Source organism: Leptonychotes weddellii, chromosome 11 (assembly GCF_054177405.1).
Source record: "Leptonychotes weddellii isolate Sample4059 chromosome 11, ASM5417740v2, whole genome shotgun sequence".
NCBI lineage: Eukaryota > Metazoa > Chordata > Mammalia > Carnivora > Phocidae > Leptonychotes > Leptonychotes weddellii.
The window spans coordinates 4667945-4687051 of NC_138379.1; the positions used below are offsets into that span (position 1 = coordinate 4667945).

General features: G+C 48.7%; 1 protein-coding gene and 1 long non-coding RNA gene across 2 annotated transcripts in view; both read right to left on the bottom strand.

Moving 5' to 3' along the window:
* Nucleotides 1–10161: 10161 nt before the first annotated feature.
* On the bottom strand, nucleotides 10162–13487 carry LOC145716099 (uncharacterized). Its single transcript, XR_014138466.1, has 2 exons — nucleotides 13152–13487; nucleotides 10162–10558 (listed from the first exon to the last, which is right to left on the bottom strand). It is a non-coding gene; the product is annotated as an uncharacterized LOC145716099 (long non-coding RNA).
* Nucleotides 13488–16445: 2958 nt separating this feature from the next.
* SSH3 (slingshot protein phosphatase 3) overlaps nucleotides 16446–19107 on the bottom strand; it is a 7299-nt gene continuing 4637 nt past the window's right edge. The window contains exons 10-12 of the mRNA XM_081798534.1: nucleotides 18881–19097; nucleotides 18511–18784; nucleotides 16446–17422 (exon numbers count right to left, since the gene is read on the bottom strand). Of these exons, the coding sequence (XP_081654660.1) occupies nucleotides 17147–17422; nucleotides 18511–18784; nucleotides 18881–19097 (767 nt within the window). The 3' untranslated portion in view covers nucleotides 16446–17146. The remainder of the gene's footprint in view (nucleotides 17423–18510; nucleotides 18785–18880; nucleotides 19098–19107) is intronic.

The window sequence follows — 19107 nt, forward strand, 5'->3', positions numbered from 1 at the left end:
TAGGATAAAAACAATCATTCTGGAGAATCTGTCTGGCCAGGTAGAAAGAAAGACTAGAGGGGAAGGAACTGCAGGCAGGGAGACCACAGGGGGAGCTATTAAATATTCAGGACATGGGAGTTTGGGTGGCTCAGTCTGTTAAGCGTCTGACTTCAGTTCAGGTCATGATCTCCAGGTCCTGGGATTGAGCCCCGTATTGGTGGGAGTCTGCTTGTCCCTCTTGCTCTGTCTCTCTCGCAAATGAGTAAATAAAATCTTAAAAAAAATATTCAGGACATGGGTACGGAGACCCTGGATTAGCAGACAGAATGCAAAGGACAGAGAGTTCCAAGAGATGTTGCAAAGGCAGGTGGCAGGGCTTGCATTTGGGAAGGGACGAGTGGGGAGGGAGGCGTCAAAGATGACTCAGGATGTAAGCTTGGGTGGGTGAGAGAAGGCTGATGCCATGGGCAGAAAAATGGAAACTGGGAGGGAAGGCAAGCTCGATCTCACGCATGTGCAGTTTAAGATGATGACAGGACTCCCAAAAGGCAACATGCAGGAAGCAGTGGCAGCCTAGAGGGCAAGTCCAGCAGCGAGGTCAGGGAGAGGTGGCATCCAGGCCACAGGGGGATCACCTGCATAGAACCGACGGTCAAACCCATGGGCATGGGTGGTTTCTCAGGGGGTGAAGAGGGACAGGGAGAGGGCGTGAAGACAGGACCAAAGATGGCACTCAGGAAATCCTCTCTAGAAGGTGGAAGACCAGCCAAGGAGATGGGAGAGTGGCCAAGTGGCAGGAGAGCCAAGGCCGAGCTGGCACCAGGCGGTTCTGAGAACTTCGTGCGTGGCTGGTGGCACGCAGCCAGAAGATCTCACGAGGAGGAGGTGGAAAGGAGGAGGATGGCCCGCCCTGAGTGTCCTCACACTTCCTGCACCCCTCTGTGTGCGTGTTGTAGTTCTCTCTGCACCCCCACACACGGTGACTACCAGGGCCACACCCGCCAGTGAGGGTCACGCGATTCCGTCTCTGTTGACTTAGGTGTGGCAGCGTTTATCCGCCCTCAAACTCAGACAAATGCACTAATAACACAAAGGCTTCAGGAGCTAATTTGCCAAGAAACTCAAGGAAACAGGGGAAAGGCACATGTTTCCGGACTGGTCTAGAAGTAGACGGAGGCCACAGCAGTGGCGGCTTGAGGTGGATTTGGGTTCACACGACCTCTAGGACTTAGGCAATCCTCAACACGGCTGCTGGGTCTCCAGGCCACTCACCCAAGCCCTAAACTAGAAATCGACAACTTCGTGCCAGTTCCGGCAGGTGCAATGGTCAGAACCGCAGTGCGGAAGCTCCGAGGGACTCCGGGGCAGGCGCGTGGGAAAGAGAGGAGGACCTGCAAGCGAATTTCAAACCTGCCACGAGACGGGTGTGGACATGACACTGTGGGAACTCGGACTCCCTGAAGACGGCCCTGTGGCTAAGGATTTTAGAACGAGTAGAGTGGACACACGGTGGACAAGGTCCCTCATCTTTCCTGAGCCCTACTTTGGCCCTTAGTCGCTCCCCAGGCTCTCAGGAGGATGGCTGCCCAGGATGCCCCCACACAGTCAGTCCTGCAGTGCTGGGTGTAGACTGGTACAACTCCGAGGATGCCGATTTGGCATTATTTGTCAAAATGACAAATGCACACATCCCTTTCAGTCCATATCTAGAAGTTTATCCTCCAGATATACTTGTATGTGTAAAATAATATATAGAAGGTTATTTATTATCTTATCATTTGTAATAGCAAAGACTAAAAACAGCCTAAATGTCTATCAATAAGGCACCAGTAAAGTAAGTTCTAGTCCATGATGGATACCACACTGTGAAAAAGTTCAAGCAAGCTCTGTATGGATTGGTATAGAATAGAATGAGCTCTAAAATATATGTGAAAAAATTGAGGTGGGGAAAAAAAGATTTATGGAACAGTGTATATAATATGCTACTATTTGGGTAAAAAATGTATGCATTCACCTATATTAAGTATAAGTATCTCTGAAAGGACACTCAAGAAATTGATACCATTGGTTGCCTTTGAGAGGGAGGTAACTTGGTGGGTTGGAAATAGGGAATGAAGGGAAATTTTTTATTAACAGAGCTTTTGCATTTTGAACTACGTGACTATATTACTTATTTAATCAATCAGTAAGAAAAACAGTCTTACCATGTTCATATTAACAGTACTAGAGACAATTCTACTAAGGTAAAAGGGGCTTTGTACCACGTATTGCAATGGCTTCGTGGACTCCTAATGCTGCACTCTTTTTACTACATTCCACTGGGAGAGAAGGCTCTTCTGCCTGTCCTTGGTAGTGCTAATAAAACAACAGAACATTTACCCTCTGATCCAGCAGTGCTATTTCTAGGAATTGATCCCGAAGATTCACTTCCACAGACATATAGCAACATAGGCATAAGCTTAATCACTGTGGCATTAATTGTAATAGAATATTGGAAACCACCTAAGTTCCCATCCATGGAAGCTAACTAAATAAACCCACCAATGTAGCTATAAAAAAAAAAGAGAGAGAGAGAGTGAGAGAAAGAGATTTCTGTTAGCTGATACAAAGTGATTTCCAGGATAAATTGCTAAGTATGTAGTGTGCTACCTTTGTGTAAGAAAAAAGGGAAAATAAGATATAAATCTGAAAGAAGAAACGTAGGAAGAGTAAACTAGAAATGAGTAAAATGGATCCTTTTGGGGGTACGTAAGAATGGGGTGGAAGAGAGAATGGGAGTGAGATTTGTCTAAGTATTTTTTTATATAGTCTCAGCTCCTGAATCATATGAATATTTTACAAATCCAAAAATATATCAGGAGACCTTTTTCAAATCTCAAAATTGACTACAAATAGTAATAACTGAACCTAATTGTATATCAGATTGATAATATAATCATACAGAAAAAATAATATAAGAATACAAATAAATTTTCAATATAGTTCATGGGCTTCCTAAAGACTACAAAAAAAAAAATCTTGAACTTTACTTAATAGGTTTGTTGTTGATAATGGTATTGGTGTAGGAATTCTAAAACTGTTTTGCTGTTTTTGTATGAAGGATACAAAAAAAATGAATAAATATATAGATGTTGGAAGTCAGAGACTGCACTGTGGAAAAAGGGAGATATAATATGGAAGGAAGGTGAGGAAAAATTCTCAAATGTCAGATTTGAATTGGAGATAACAGTATGTAGATTTTTGTTGTTGTTGTTAAGTAAGCTCTATGCCCAAGGTGGGGCTTGAACTCACGACCAGAGGATCAAGAGTTGTGTGCTCTACGAACTGAGCCAGCCAGGAGCCCTAGAATTTTTTAATTTTTTCATTTTATTGAAATATAATTCATCTACAGATGAATTTATAGATTTTAAGCATATAGTTTTGGTAAATGTATGCACTGATGTAATCATCAACCCAGTTAAAATCTAGAACATTTGCTCTCCCCAAAAGTTTCCTTACTCTCCTTTGCCCCTTTTCACTCTTTTGTTCCCAATACTTGGTAATTTGCATTTTCCCTCTTTTTTTTCTTAGTCAGTCTTGCTAGGGGTTTGTCAATTTTATTGATTTTTTTCAAAGAATGAACTTTTGGTTTTGCTTTCTCTGTTCTTTGCATATTTCTGTTTCACTGATTTCTGCTCTCATTATTTCATTTCTTGGGGTTTAACTTGTTCTTTCTTTTTTTTTATTTTTTTATTTTTTATTTTATTTTTTTTTTTAAAGATTTTATTTATTTATTTGACAGAGAGACACAGCGAGAGAAGGAACACAAGCAGGGGGAGTGGGAGAGGGAGAAGCAGGCTTCCCGCGGAGTAGGGAGCCCGACGTGGGGCTCAATCCCTGGACCCTGGGATCATGACCTGAGCTGAAGGCAGACGCTTAACGACTGAGCCACCCAGGCGCCCCTTGTTCTTTCTTTTTTTTTAGCTTGTCTTATTTTACTCTTTGAAATATAACATAATACATAAAATTCATCATTTAAAAGGGTACAAATCAGTGTTTTTAGTATACTCACTATGTTGTACAACCACTGCCATTAATTCCAGAACATTTCCATCACTCCAGAAAGAAGCCTGTTAGCAGTCAGTTCCAATCCCCCCTGCCAATCACTAATCTACTTTCTGTCTCTATGGATTTGCCTATTCTGAACATTTCATACAAATGGAATCAAACAACATGTAGCCTTTTGTATCCAGCTTCTTTGACTGAGCATAAGGTTTTCAAGGTTCATCCATGTTATAACATGTAACTACATTCTTTTATGGCCGAATAGTATCCCATTGTGTGGATAGTATCCCATTGTGTGGGATTGAGATTGAGAGTTGCATGTCTTCATCTCTGCTAATTTCCCTTGTCTGGACATTTACTTGGTCTGATATTAATGTAGCTGTACCAGCCTTCTTGTGCTGTGTGCCCAGTATATCTTTTTCATCCTTTCACTTTCTGTGTCTGTAGAAAAAATGTATCTCTCTTACATATTATCTAGTGGGGTCTTGACGAGCTCTGTGTTTTAATTGGAATGTTTACAATTAATGGAATTATTCATACGGTTGGGTTTAAGTCTGTGATAGTTTGCTAGAGCCCCATAACAAAGTATCACAGACTGCATGGCTTAAACAACAGAAACTTATTTTCTCACAGCTTTTGGAAGCTAGAAGTTTGAGACCAATGTGTTGACGGAATTGCTTCTTTCTGAGAGCTGTGAGAAAGGGATCTATTCCAGGCCTCTCTCCTTGGCTTGTAGACAGCCAAGTTCTTCTCCCTGTGTCTTCACGTTGTTTTCCTTCTGCACATGTCTGTATCCATTTCTCTTCTTTTTTTTTCTTTAAGATTTTATTTACTTATTTGAGAGAGCAAGAGCGAGCACATGAGTTGGGGAGGAGGGGCAGAGGGAGAGGGAGAAGCAGACTCCCCGCTCAGCAGGGAGCCTGATGCAGGGCTCAACCCCAGGACCCCGAGATCATGACCTTAGTCGAAGGCAGACACTTAACCGACTGAGCCACCCAGGCGCCCCCAAATCTCCCCTTCTTGTAAGAGGATTAGGGTCCAGCCTAATGACCTCACTTTAACTTAGTACCTATGTAAGGGCTCTATCTCCATACAGTCATATTCTGAGGTGCTGGGGGGTGAGGATTTCAATATATCATGTCAATAGTAGAAAAGTCTATCATCTTGCTACATTTTTTAAATTTGTCTCATATGTTCTTTTGTTCCTCAGTTCTCCTTTTTCTGCCTTCTTCTGAGGAACTGAATATAATTAATATTATATTTACATATTATAATTCAATAGTCAGTATATTAAATATCATTAATGTTATATTTTACTTCCTTTCTTTGCTTTGTAGCTATACCTCTTTTTATTATTATTATTTTTTAAAGATTTTATTTATTTATTTGAGAGAGACAGTGAGAGAGAGAAAGAGCACAAGAGGGGGGAGCGGGAGAGGGAGAAGCAGACTCCCTGCTGAGCAGGGAGCCCGATGTGGGACTCGATCCCGGGACTCCAGGATCATGACCTGAGCCGAAGGCAGTCGCTTAACCAACTGAGCCACGCAGGCGCCCTCTTTTTATTATTTTTTAATGGTTGCCTTACAAATTATAGTATGTGAGGTGCCTGGGTGGCTCAGTGGGTTAAGTGTTTGACTCTTGGTTTTGGCTCAAGTCATGATCTCAGGGTTGTGAGATTGAGCCTGGCGTCCACTCAGTGGGGAGTCTGCTTGAGATTCTTTCCCTCCCTCTCTGCCCCTTTCCCTACTTGAGTGTATGCTCGCTTTCTCACTCTCTCTAAAATAAAATCTTTAAAAAAAAAGAAATTACAGTATGCATCACTAATTGATCACAGTCTAATTGAACTTCTTCACATTTTGCAAATATAAGGATGTTACAACAATATAACTTTATTTGCTCTCCCACTCTTGGTGCTGTTGAATTTTATTCCTACATATATCATAAACTGTACCTTATGATAATATTACTTTTGCTGTAAATAGACATTCGTCTTTTATGGAAATTAAGAAAAGAAAAAAGCAATGCTTTTAAATTTACCCAGATATTACCATTTCTGTGGTGCTTCATTCCTTCCTATGGATCCAAGTTGCCAAATTTCCTTTCAGCATGAAGAACGCCCTTTAGCATTTCTCATAGTGCAGGCCTGCCAGCAGCAAATTCTCTCCTCTGTCATTTTTCTTAAAATGTCATTACTTCTCCCTCCTAGTGCAAGGTATTTTCATTGGCTACAGAATTCTAGATTGAAACTCTTCTTTGTCGGCACTTTAGAGGTGCGATCCCACTGTCTTCTGTCCTCTGCTCTTCCACATCACCATTCCCTGATATGTAACCTACCTGCTTTCAAAATGTTTTCTTTACGTCTGGTCTTCAGCAGTTTGACTATGATGTGCCCACTCCAGGTGTGCTTTTCTTTGTGTTTATCCTGTTGGTGTCTTGCCAAGCTTCTTGAATCTGTAAGTGGATGTTTCTTATCAAATTTCAGATTTTTGTTTTTGATCATTATTTCTTCAAATATTTTTTTCTGTCCCATTCTCTCTCTCCTCTCCTTCTGGAACTCCAGACACATATGTCAGACTGCTTGATATTTTCCCACAGATCACTGGGCACTGTTAATTTCTATTCAATACTTTTGTCTCTGATTTTCAGATGAGATCATTTCCCCGGACCTGTTCTTAAACTCATGGCCTTTTCTTCTTCCAAGCCTTCTTCAATCTTCTGTTAAGCCCCTCCAATGGATTTTTCAGTCTACTTGGTTCTTTTTTATAGTTTTAATTACTCTGCTAAGACTCCCCATTAAGACCACCCTATTTTCCAGGGGTCCTGGGTAGCTCAGTTGGTTAAGCATCTGCCTTCAGCTCGGGTCATGATCTCGGGGTCCTGAGATTGAGCTCCATGTTGGGCTCCCTGCTTAGCAGGGAGTCTGCTTCTCCCTCTCCCTCTGCCCTCCTTCTTCTCCCTCCATCCCCCTCCCCCCATCCCTCCCCCTTCCCCTTCCCTATCCCCCTGCTCATGAGCTCTCTCTCTCAGATAAATAAAATCTTTTTTTTTTTAAGATTTTTTTTTTTTAATTTATTTCTTTGAGACAGAGAGAATGAGAGAGAGAGAGCACATGAGAGGGGGGAGGGTCAGAGGCAGAAGCAGGCTCCCTGCCGAGCAGGGAGCCCGATGCGGGACTCGATCCCAGGACTCCAGGATCATGACCTGAGCCGAAGGCAGTCGCTTAACCAACTGAGCCACCCAGGCGCCCTCAGATAAATAAAATCTTAAAAAAAAAAGACCACCATATTTTCCTTTAAGTCTTTAGTCATATTTATAGTAACTGGTTTACAGTTTTTGTACATTAATTTCAACATCATTGTCATCTCATGGTATATTTCCATTGATTTTTTTTCTTGATTATGGATAACGTTTCCCTCCTTCTTTGAATAATAATTTTTTATTATACACTGGACATTGTCTGGATAACACTGTCTTCCTTTAAGAAATGCTGAGTTTGGGGCGCCTGGGTGGCTCAGTGGCTTAAGCATCCAACTCTTGATTTCAGCTCAAGTCATGATCTCAGGGTTGTGAGATCGAGCCTTGCAATGGGCTCCGTGCTGGGTGTGGAGCCTCATTGAGATTCTGTCTTTCCTTCTGCCCCATCCCCCCTCACCTGGCATGAACACACGTGCCCTCTCTCTCGAAAAAAAAAAAAAAAAAAGACAAGAGATAATTCTCTTTTACTGAAAAATAATAGCTTATTATGTTAAACACATAATAGATGTACAAGGTATGATATAATTAAAAGAAACAAAATGAAATAAATAATTTAGGCCAAAATCATTACTTGATACTAAAACCAATGACTGACAAGATTGCTGGGGACAGGATATTCACACAGCCTCAACTTACCACACAGTTCATGACCGTGAAGGGAAAAGGACAATGGAAAGATCTAGCTGACGGCATCTTAACCAGCACTCGAATTCAGCGTCAGCAATAATGAGATAAAGCAGCATTAAATGGCTGAAGTAATGAAGCAGAAAGAACATATTGCTCATATTGTTCATTTGCAAGTATTCTTGCAAATAGGTTTCACCTGAATCTAATTGTGAGGAAACATTCAAACAAATCCAAATTGGGGAATATCCTATAAGACAACTAGCGTGGATTCTTCAAAAATGCCAGTGTCATGAAAAAGAAACAGGCAGAAGGACTATTCTAGATTAAAGAAGAATCAAGAGGGGTGCCTGGGCAGCTCAATCAGTTAAGTGTCTGCCTTCGGCTCAGGTCATGATCCTGGGGTCCTGGGATCAAGCCCTGTGTCCAGCTCCCTGCTCAGCAGGGAGTCTGCTTCTTGCTCTGCCCCTCCCCCTGCTTGTGCTCTCTCTCTCTCAAATAAATAAATAAAATATTTAAAAAAAAAACGAATCAAGAGACATGACAACTAAAAGCAGTCTGTGATCCCTGACTGGGTCTTGAATCTTTTTTTTTTTTTAAAAGCTGTAATGGAAAATCTAGGGATATTTGGAGAAATGTAATTATGGTAGGCAATCTAGATAGTAATATTGCATCATTGTGAAGTTTCTTGGTCGCTATGAAAACAGTTTGGCAGTTCCTCAGAAAGTTAAACATAGACTTACCATATGATCCCCAGGCCTGCTTCTAGGCACATGCCCTAAAGAACTGAAGCAGGGACCCAAATGGATACTTGTACACCCATGTTCATGGCATCATTCACAGTCACCAAAAGATGGAAACAACCCACATGTCCATCAATAGATGAATGGCTAAACATAATGTGGTCTATCCATGTAGTAGAATGTTATTCAGCCTTCAAAAGGAATGAAATTCTGGCACGTGCTAGAAGCATGGACGAATCTTGAAGATATTATGCTAAGTGATATAAGCCAGACACAAAATGACAAATATTGAATGATTCTACTTACATGAGGTACCTAGGATAAGCAAATTTATGGAGATAGAAAGTAGAATAGAGGGGCGCCTGGGTGGCTCAGTCGGTTGAGCATCGGACTCTTGACTTTGGTTCCAAGCCCCACGTCCTTGGCTGCATGCTCAGCAGGGAATCTGTTTCTCCCTCTCTCCCTTCCTTCTGCCCCTCCCCCCACGCACTGGCGCTCCCTCCCTCTCTCGCTCTCTAAAATAATAAGTAAATCTTTAAAACAAAAAAAAAAAAAAAAGAAAGAAAGAAAGTAAACTAGAGATTACCAGGGGGGATGGGATGTTTGATGAAAAAGTTCTGGAAATGGATAGTGGTTATGGTGCACAACATTATCAATATAGTTGATGCCACAAGCTGTGAAGGTCTCCTGAGGCCTTGGGCCGTTGGGAGTCAGTCCATCAAACCAAGAAATGTGTGCTGCTGGGGTAGACAGTTGGCTGCTGCCCCAAGCACGCTCGCCCAGTTCCAAGCCTTCCCAGGCCACATACATTTTGTGGGGTACATACAAGCAGCTCTGTCTCTCTGGCCTTGAGAAGCATCCTCCTTCACCCAACCTGTCGCCCACCCCCACAATTATGTCTGACTTGAGCTAGGCCAGCATACGGGGCCTTGCTTGCATCTGGGCTTGTTCTGTGCGCCCCTTTCTGACACCTCCCTCTCCATCTTTACCTCTGAGGTTCACTGACTGGCTGCCAGGTGTGCCAATGGGCTGGAGTGCGGCATTTCTACCCAGGCCAGGGAATCTCACTGGGCAAACTTTGCTGACTTGCCTCCCCACCAATGGGAGAATAGTTTTGTATTCTTACTCTTCCAGCCCAGACAGAGAATCCCCTATAGTGTCCCAGTGATCCTGGGAGCAGGCAGATCTGGCAGAGTACGGGGTGGAGCACCAGCTCTCTGCTGCGACATGCTGCCATGGGAACAAGTCAGTGTCTAGTGAGGGCATGGCAGTGACTGACAGCCTCTGGCCAAATATGTCTCATAACAGAGAGCAGCTGGCCCAGGCTGGAAAACTGAGGAAAATGGGTAGGAAACTCTGGCTGCAATGGGAAGGAAGGGGAGTAGAGGCCTACTTTCAGGTTAGCCTACGACCACAGCCTTACCTGGAGGCAGATGGCACCCTTTCAGTGACAGCCAAGGCAATGGAAAGACCACTGGTCTCGATGCCACCATTTAGCTCTTTGGTCTATAACCTAAAAACTCAGATCGCTCAGGTGGAAAAGGGAAAGTCATAATGTTAAGACTTGCTGGCCATTGTAAATTGTAAAGGACCAGCATGGCCCTGACGTAGGCTGACGCAGGCCTCCATGGCAGGCACTGAGCTGTGGTAACCTCCTCTTGAGCATCAGGTTCTAGAGTTATTAAAGCTTTACGGGGCACTTAGCCACTCAGGAATCCTGGCACACCCAGCAGGCACTTACCTGCGGCCTGTGGAGTGGGAGCAAACTGGAGGGGCAGGATGGAGAGGAAGAACAGGACTCCACGGCGGGAGCACAGGCTGCCAGGGAGATGAGGTAACAGCTCACTTTGGGTCCCATGTTCAGGAGGAGGAGCATCTGTGGCCTCCAGAAGTCCTGCACCATCCCACATCTAGGGACAAAATCGGCAGTCACTGGTGCCCCATCCCTTCTTTGTTGAACCCACTTAAACTTTCCCCAGCTTCCTCATTCTGAGGATGACTTCACCCTTTGTGAGCAATAGAGGATCTCAGAAGGGAGTCTAAATAGGCAGGGGGAGAGTTTGCCCTGTCCTCGAGCCATTCTCCTCTCAATAGTCTCTGCTTTGCCCTCCACAAGGGACTCCTCCATCCCAGGTCCTAAGGTAGTTCTCCGCTCCCCGGGGTCACTGGAAAGCTGTTCGGAGTGGTCAGCTTCAGTGCCAGCTCCTGGCACAGGGTCAAGCCCTGGGCAGGACTAGAAGGACGGGGCCCAGAAGTCAGCCTGAAGATGGCGCTGCTGAAGCCAACTTCATTCCTTTGCAGCTACTATAGGCCTTGGCACGGTGGACATGGTTTCCAGAGATGGGAGAGAAATTTCTCTGAGGAGGAGTGGGCCACAGACAAAGAAGAGCCAAAAACAGACACAAATGCTACAAGACAGACCCAAAGGAATATCCCTCACTGGGCCTCAAGACCATTTCATAATCCTGTGCTGCAGTGTCCTCCCCTTGTGGTTGTCAGCTCCCTTCCAGGGAGGGAGGCTCACAAACCCTCCTACCCATTCATGAGACCCTATTCACTCGGCTCCCAGTTACTGTACTAAACAGTACGTACCAACAACAGAGCCCTTGCCCCATAGTCCTGCCTATTCACATTCCTCCCCTAGAAGGGTGTCTGTAAGACAGCATGGAAGCTTAATAAAAGAGTCTCAGGATAACACAATGACCACATCTTGGCTCCTCTCTGCAGAAAACTCATAGCCCTTGTTCCTTCACTAATAACTCCTACGTGCCATCCACATGCCATGCCGAGAGCCAAACACTGACCAAAACCCAGTCCCTGCCTTCTAAGAGCTCATAACCAGTTAGGGCCCCAGACATTTCCCCCCCATGTCTCAAGGCTGCCAGGAGGGTGCTCACAATAACTTTGCCCTACTTCTTGGCACATCCACATTGTCCACATCCTCCAGGGCCCGGCTGAAATGCTGTCTGCTCCTTACTGCTCTCATGACACAGCCACTTACCGGTGGGGTCTCCTGCCTCTCAATGAGCACAGCAGACACCGTGATGTATCTCATGACACATCACTTCCCTCCTGCATTATGTGTTTTGTATGCATAACTGATCTTCTCTATAGACTTTTTTTTTTTTAAGTAGGCTCCATGCCCAGCGTGGAGCCCAACGAGGGACTCAAACGCACCACCCTGAGATCAAGAGTCAGACACTTAACCACTAAGCCACCCAGGCACGCCTACAGACTTTTCTTGAGGGCGAAGATCATTTTATACATCTTTGTATCCTTCAGACTACCCCACACAGTACCAGGTACATACAGGTGGTCAAAAACAACTCACAGAATACAGCTTACACATAAAGATGCCTGTTGGATGAGTGAAGGCTTGTTTGTGAAGCCACTGGGAATTCCCAGACTTAATAAATAATACATTTTCTCACTAATTTAAAATTCCTTGTAAGGGTTTTCCCAATTAATACAAAGTTTGAACTCAATGCAAGTAGCATAGGATTCTTATGTATTCCTTATAACTGTGTGTGTATCCAGTCCTATGTAAATGTTATATAAATAGAATTCAATATTCAGCTGTTTCTTCACCATAGCATGTAAGTGCTCACATCCTCTATGAATCTTAAGAAAGGGAAAGGATCTTCTGCACTGCATGGTGTTGGGCTTTGCACCCTCCCTAGATGCTGTGTGGTAATGATATAACCCAAACTACAGCTGAAGGGAGGAGATACACAGCTTGAGCATCCAGGCGTGGCTAAGAAGACTCGGGCTTCCCCAGCGGAATCAGCCTATAAAACCATCCTGCATAAGAGAATGGATTTGCCCATCAATAGAGGAAGTGACTCCAAAATTTAGGAAAAGGTCTCAAGTAGCTAAGGAATGTTTTTTAGAGTATCGGAAATGCTGGCTGGGACTCGGGACAACACTCACTAGATGCAGGCCTGGGGTTAAAAACTTACACGAATTATCTCATTTAATCTTCAAACACCTGAGGCAGAACTATCATTACCCCCAGTTTTGCAACTGAAAAAACTGAGGCTCAAGAGATGTAATAACTTTGCCCAAAGTCACAAACCCAAGTTTCTCTGACTCCAGATTCTGAGCTGAGACTGTAGCTCAAACCATCCAGTTCCCTTTCTTCTTGCACGCGGTCTGCAACGAGGGGGTAATGATCCCGTATCTTCTAGAAGAGACCATAAAGATCATCTGCTCCAGCCTCTTTACAGAGGAGGAAATGGGCTCAGAGGGATAAAGGGACTTGTTCCCCAGGTAGCACAGAGCCAGAGGCCGCTCTGCAACGCTATCACAAGGTGCCCTAGAATTCCAGCCCGAGCCGCACTGACAGAGGGGGGATGGAAGCCCCGAGCTGTGAGCCCCGGGTCCCGGATCCGTGACAGGCAGAGCCCGATCCAGCCCCAGAAGCGCTCGCTGCCCCGCCCGGCTAGCGCTCCCGTCCACGCCCACCTGCGGCGCCAACCATTCCGGCCCGCGCCCGGGGAGTACCTGTCGGCGGCGCGCAGACTCTCGGCCGGGGACCGGGCGCTGGCGCGAAGCGAGCGGGGCTGCGCGGGCCAGAGGCGGACACTGGCCTCGCCAACCCGGGCCTCCCCGGGCCACCTCGCCTCAGAACGCCGAGGCTCCGGGAGCGCGCGGACGGCCGGAGGCCGAGAATTTGGGAGCGGTGGTCCCGGGAGGCAGAGCCGCCTGGCTTCCTCCCCTCAAGCCCCCTACTCTGCCCCTCAACTGTCTGCAGACCCCGTCCTAGCTCGAGGGCACCTGAAGGGGAGCAACGGCCACGCGGTCCGCAGAGTCAAGCAGCTGGGACCCTCGGGGGCGTGGTTCCCATGGAAACGAGAGAGGCTCTTCGCGCCTGCGCGGACGCGCTAAGCACGGTGGGAAATGTAGTTTCCGGGCTGCTACCCGGCGGCCAAAAGAACAGACGCAAGATGGCGCCCGAGCGTTGTGGTGGGTTCCGAGCTTCTGGATCCTTTTCCCCCCGCCACCCCCAAATCCCCGCCCGGGCGCTGCCGGCGTAGGAGAGGCCGCGGAGGCCTGAAAGGTAGTTTCTCTTGGCAGCCGCGGCTCTGAGGCGTCTGGGGTGCAGGGTGAAGCGGCGGGGGCACGCTCTCTTCGGCGCGTACAGTTTAGCCGTTTGAAATCTAGTCCTGAGGAGGGGCCGCCCTGGCTCGGGGCGGGTCCAAGCCCGGCCGACCCGGGCCCGGCGGAGGGAGGACTCGGTGAAGGTGGGAGCTGACCTAGGAGGCACCTGCTGTCCGAGGGACGCGAGCTCCTCGTGGCACGAGGGTTCACGTCCGGGCTGGGCGAGCGGCCCGGCGCCTGAGAGACTCCTGCCCCGGCTGGGAGCCGACTTGGGATTCCGGGAGCAGGGGTCGTCCCGCCCCTCCCTCCGGCCGGCCTGGGGCAGAACTGGTGAATCCGGGCGAGCCAACCTGGGAGCCGCCCTGTCCGTCGAGTTAGGCCTCCGGGCTGAGATCTAGAAGCTTAGGACCTATTTGAGGCCTCATCAGAGACTCAGTGACTTCTCTGAGCCTCAGTTTCCTGTTTCCAAAAAGGTAATGATAATGCCTGCTCTTTCTCCTGGGAGTGTTACACGGTTCGATGGAAATGACATTGCGTGCCGGACATAAACAGGCGTTCCCATTTGCTGTACGTTGGTGCAACTTCTTGGAAGGAAATGAAGCAATGCCTTTCAAAATTAAATGCAAATAGGCTTTGCTTCAGCCGTTCTACAGGTTTCGTGGCCATGTGTGCACAAGAAAGTATATATGAGTACTTAAGCATTACTTGGAATGAAAAAAAATTTCATAAACAACCTAAATGTTCATCAGTAGATGACTGCTTAAATAAAATAGTGGAGTCCATAGAATAGAACATGTATTGGGGCGCCTGGGTGCTCAGCAGGTTAAGTGTCTGCCTTCAGCTCAGGTCACGATCTCAGGGTCCTGGGCTAGAGCCCCACGTCAAGCTCTCTGCTCAGCAGGGAGTCTGCTTTTCCCTCTCACTCTCTGTGCTCTCCCCCCGCTCAAATAAATAAAATCTTAAAGAAAAAGAATATGTATGATTATTGTAGAAATTAGGCAGAGCTTCCTGAATTGATAAGCAACTCTTTGTGCTATGAAAAAATTTTTCAAAGTGCAGAATGTTAATAGAGTATAATTTATGTTTTTAAAAGAATAAATATATTTGATGACAGAAGCATGGAATGTCTTTGGAGGGACTCGAAAGAAGCAGTAACAGTGGTTGCCTATGAAGGATTGGAAAATAAGATCAAAGGGACACATACTTTTTTTTCCCCCCCTTTAGCAATTTGCGTGAGCTGTGTGTGTGTTTCTTAATCATTAGTCTGCATTTTTTCCAAGTAATCTCTACACCCAATGTGGGGCTTGAACTTACCACCCTGAGATCGAGAGTCAGATACTCTACTGACTGAGCCGGCCAGGTGCCCCTGTCTGCATTTTTGATGCAGTTTCCCCTCCAGTTTTTGTTTTCCCAGGTGCTGAATTCTTACTTCTCAAGAGTCCTCCACAGATTCTGGTTAGCCCCAGAGCTCAGAGTTCATGATAGGAACCCCCTTCCCAGCTGCAGAGGCTGCAGGAGGGCAGGGCCTGGCTTTGGCTTCCCTCCTATCACCCTACCTGCCCCTAGCATGGCTTAGGACCACTGAAAGGGCAGTCTGGGTGGGACTCAGGGCTGGCTGTAGGATGGCAGGCAGCCCCCCTGTTTGCTCAGAAGGGTGGACCAGCCAAGTGGACCAAGAATCAGACTGGCTTCTCTGGACCCTGCCTGTGACCCTAGGCATGTCACCCACAGATAGATATAAATGCTTCCTCTTCTAGAGAACACCTCTTCTTGAGGGTGAATTCTATCAGTGTATGGAGGACATATATTGTTGAAATAACAAAGCAGGAAGGGGGGCACTTAGAGATTTCCTGGTCTAATCCTTTTGTTTTACAGAAAGAAACAGAGACTGGAGGTGGAGTAATTTCTAAGTGGTAAAGCCAGGGCTAGAACCCAGGCTCCCTGCCCCCTTGGTACCCCAGGGCTAGAGCAGTGCTGGGGTCCCACCAGGGTCTGGATGAAAAATGCCCTTAAAATGGGGTACAAGTTCTCCATCAATGAGAATATTTGGTACCAACTCCTACCTCTGAGTTGGCTTTGAAGGAAGGAGGGGACAGAAGTGACAAAGATGGGCCCACTTACTCTTCTTGAACACTAAACCTGACCAAAAGGAACCTGTACCTAGAGGGGGAGGGCCCATTGAGGGGCCTGCTTCCTTGGCGGTGATGGGCTGGCTTGGAAAATCAGGCTCTGTTGCATTGTGGCAGGAGGAAGATTCTTGGGACCCAAAATGTGCTCGAGAACTGTCATCAAGTGTCCAAAATGAGCCTTAGCTTCTGGAACAGGCTTGGTCCTGTCAGATAGGCGTTGGCAGCTCCCACTTCCTCATGGGTAACTCCCTTCAGCTGTCCCAACAGAGCCAAGCACCTGCTGCCCAGTGTAGGCTTGCCCGCCCCCTGCCAACCTGCCTGAGGGGCACGTGGGCAGCTAACATTTACCCAGGCCCTGCCCTAGGAGATGAGGGAGATAGCACTGGTCTCCCCTCTTCTCTTCCCCATTCTTCCACTCCACCCCAAACCCACCACTCCCCCAAACAGGCCTGTCACAAGACACCTGGGAGCTGTGAGGAGACCAGACAGGCTAGGAGAGACCAGACTCCTCGTGTAACCAGAGAAGGATCAGACTCACAGGCAGACGGCTTTATCATAAAAGTGAAAATAATATGAAAATGTTTTTTATTTCTAAGTACAAAGCCAGATATTATTAAGACTGTGAAAAACTGGCCAGAGGCTGTAAAGGACAAAAAGGAGACACTCTTTGGCCTGGTGTCCTGTGACCCAGCGCAGTGCTGTGGGGAGTGGTGGGGGGTGGGGGCAGCAGCAAAAGATGGGCAGGTTGTGGAGTGTGGGAGGGAGGCCGACCCGCCAGCCCCACCTGTGGGCCAGCTCTCCGCTCCTCAGAGCCTCCAGGTCTGGGGACTGAGGTTACTCTCGGCCTTTAAGGGCCACTGGGTCTCTGGCCGAGCAGACCCCAGGAATGAAGGGGGCAGGGGTGAGGCAGATGGGAGTGGGTGAGGGAGGGAGCAGAAGCCTTTCTGCACTGGGAAACTTTTATTCTGTGGCTGCAAGTGAATGTTCCCGGCAGCAACTGAGAATGAAGCAAGGTGTTCTTGCCCCCAAAGGTATCTTCAGTCTCTCGGTCACATCCCCATTATAGACAGAGAAGGTCTTGAGCCCTTGGAAAGGAGGACATGTCCGAGACTTAAGGCTGCAGCAGCCGAGGCTGTAGTGATGTTGGGGCCACCTGGGGAGGAGCTAAAAGGAATGTGGACAGGTTGGCAGGAGTGAAGGGTGCTCGTCCCAGGAGCTGTGTGCCGGTCCCTCTATTTGTATCTGGGGGCCAGGGGCATGTGTGGGGGCTCAGGCCTCGCCCTCCTCCTCACTGCCATCCACACTGGCCTGCCTCACCACCTTCCCCCGGAGCCTGGGTGTGGAGGCGCAGCCAGCCCCGCCCTGCTCCTGGAAGGCCTGGGTCCGGCTGGCCACCAGGGCAGCGCTGTTGAGGGCGACCACAGACTGGCGGGACTTCAGGGCAGGCCAAGGCCCCTTGTGGCCCCGCCGGCCTCCCTTGGCCTTTGAGAGCTGAGGGAGGGTCTCTGGAGGGTCTTCCTCTGAAGACTCATTTGAAGAAAACACCTGGCGGGGTCAGAGTAGAAGAATCACTGAGAAGTCTTTCCAGGGCAGGGGCACTGAGCACAGAGTCTGGAAAGGGGCAGGTGTGGACTGGTAAGTGAATGCAGAGAAACTGGGCTACTCGAGGGTCACATTTCCACAGGAGAGAAGACAACACCCCGGCCCCACTGTCCCTGCTCCTCGGCATTCACTTGTCTACAACCTCCTAGCCCCACAAGCCCTCCTGAGCTTCCCCGCACCTGCCACATCCTTGAGGCCCCCTCCTCCTCCTCTTGCCCCCTCTGCCTTTGTACAGTCAGTCCTGAGAGCCTTCCAGGAGCTGGGCTCTGAGCCGGGAGCCAAATGAAGACACTCTGCCTTTAGAAACATCCACACTCACCCACCAACCATCCATCCCCAGTGCCGCCTCCTCCAGGAAGCCTCTCCCAGGCGTTCCGGCCCTCCCAGACGAGCTCTGGCCTCAAGTCTCCTGTGTGTGTGTGTGTGTGTGTGTGTGTGTGTGTGTGTGTTTAGAGCGGGGTGGCGTCTGGCTTCCTAAGGCAAAGGCCAGCCTCTGTTCTGCTCATGCCCTGCAGCACTTAGCACGGAGATGATGCTCAACTGCTCAGGCCAGTACTTGGTTGTGTGGGTGCCATGACCCCTCTGCACCCCATCCTCTGGTGGGTCACTTGCCCCCCAGACTTGGGAGGGGCTGCAGAGGTCATCTCGTCCACCTCATCTAGGGTCAGCAGTTGGTCGTCCAGCTCCTGGCCTGCGGAGGATGGCTGGGCAGCCCCGCCCCTTAGGAAGCAAGTGCTTTCATCAGGCTGAGCATGCCCGCAGCCTCCAGCCCAGGGCTGGCTCGGCCCAGAAGCCCCCGCGGATGCCCCTGGCCCCATGACTGCTCCCCAGCTCCCATGAAGGACAGCGCTCACTGGCCCCCACTGGGTCTCCTTGGCCGCTTTGAGGGGACGAAACGGAGCCGCCCAGGAAGTGGTCCCCATGGGAAGCCGAGCACCCGTCCTGATCTCTCTCCTTCCTCCCATCTGCCGCTCCTACTTTTGTCCCCCACTGTGCCTCAGCCTGGGCTCCTTCCCTGGCCCCAGCCTCACCTCTGGCAGGTCACTGGCCCCTGAGGCGCCTTCCAGCTCCGAGGAAGGCTCCAGGAGGCTGATGGACCTCATGACCCCTCGGAGGTTGATGCGGGGCCGTGGTCCAGGCTCTTCTGTCGGGGCTGCCTGGCTCTCCTCCAAACCCATAGCCTCCATCTCCGCCCTGCCCCCTGGCTCTGGCGGAAGCGGTGGGGAAGGTGTAGAGACATCGGGGGCGAGGGGCTCCTCTGGGGAGGCCCCACCCGCTTTCTGCTCCCAGAGATGGCTCTGCCGGCTGTAAGGAGGTAGCCCTGGGTCAGCTTTGAGGGACCCAGCAGCCACCCCAGCCTCGGCACCCACCTACTCGCTTCCCCTCGTCTCCCCCTCGAACCTGGCGGTCAGGATGCCCTGGTAGGTCTGCAGCTGGCGCAGAAAGCCAGGGTTGGGGCGGGCGACGGGCCGGAGCTCCTGAACGTGGCGCAGGGCCTGCTCCAGGCCCCAGCCGTACTGCTTCATGGCGTAAGCGACCACCGTGGCAGCTGAGCGGCTGACGCCCATCTTGCAGTGCACCAGCGCCCGGGTGCCCTGGGCTCTGTGGAGGCCGCACGGTCAGCTCCC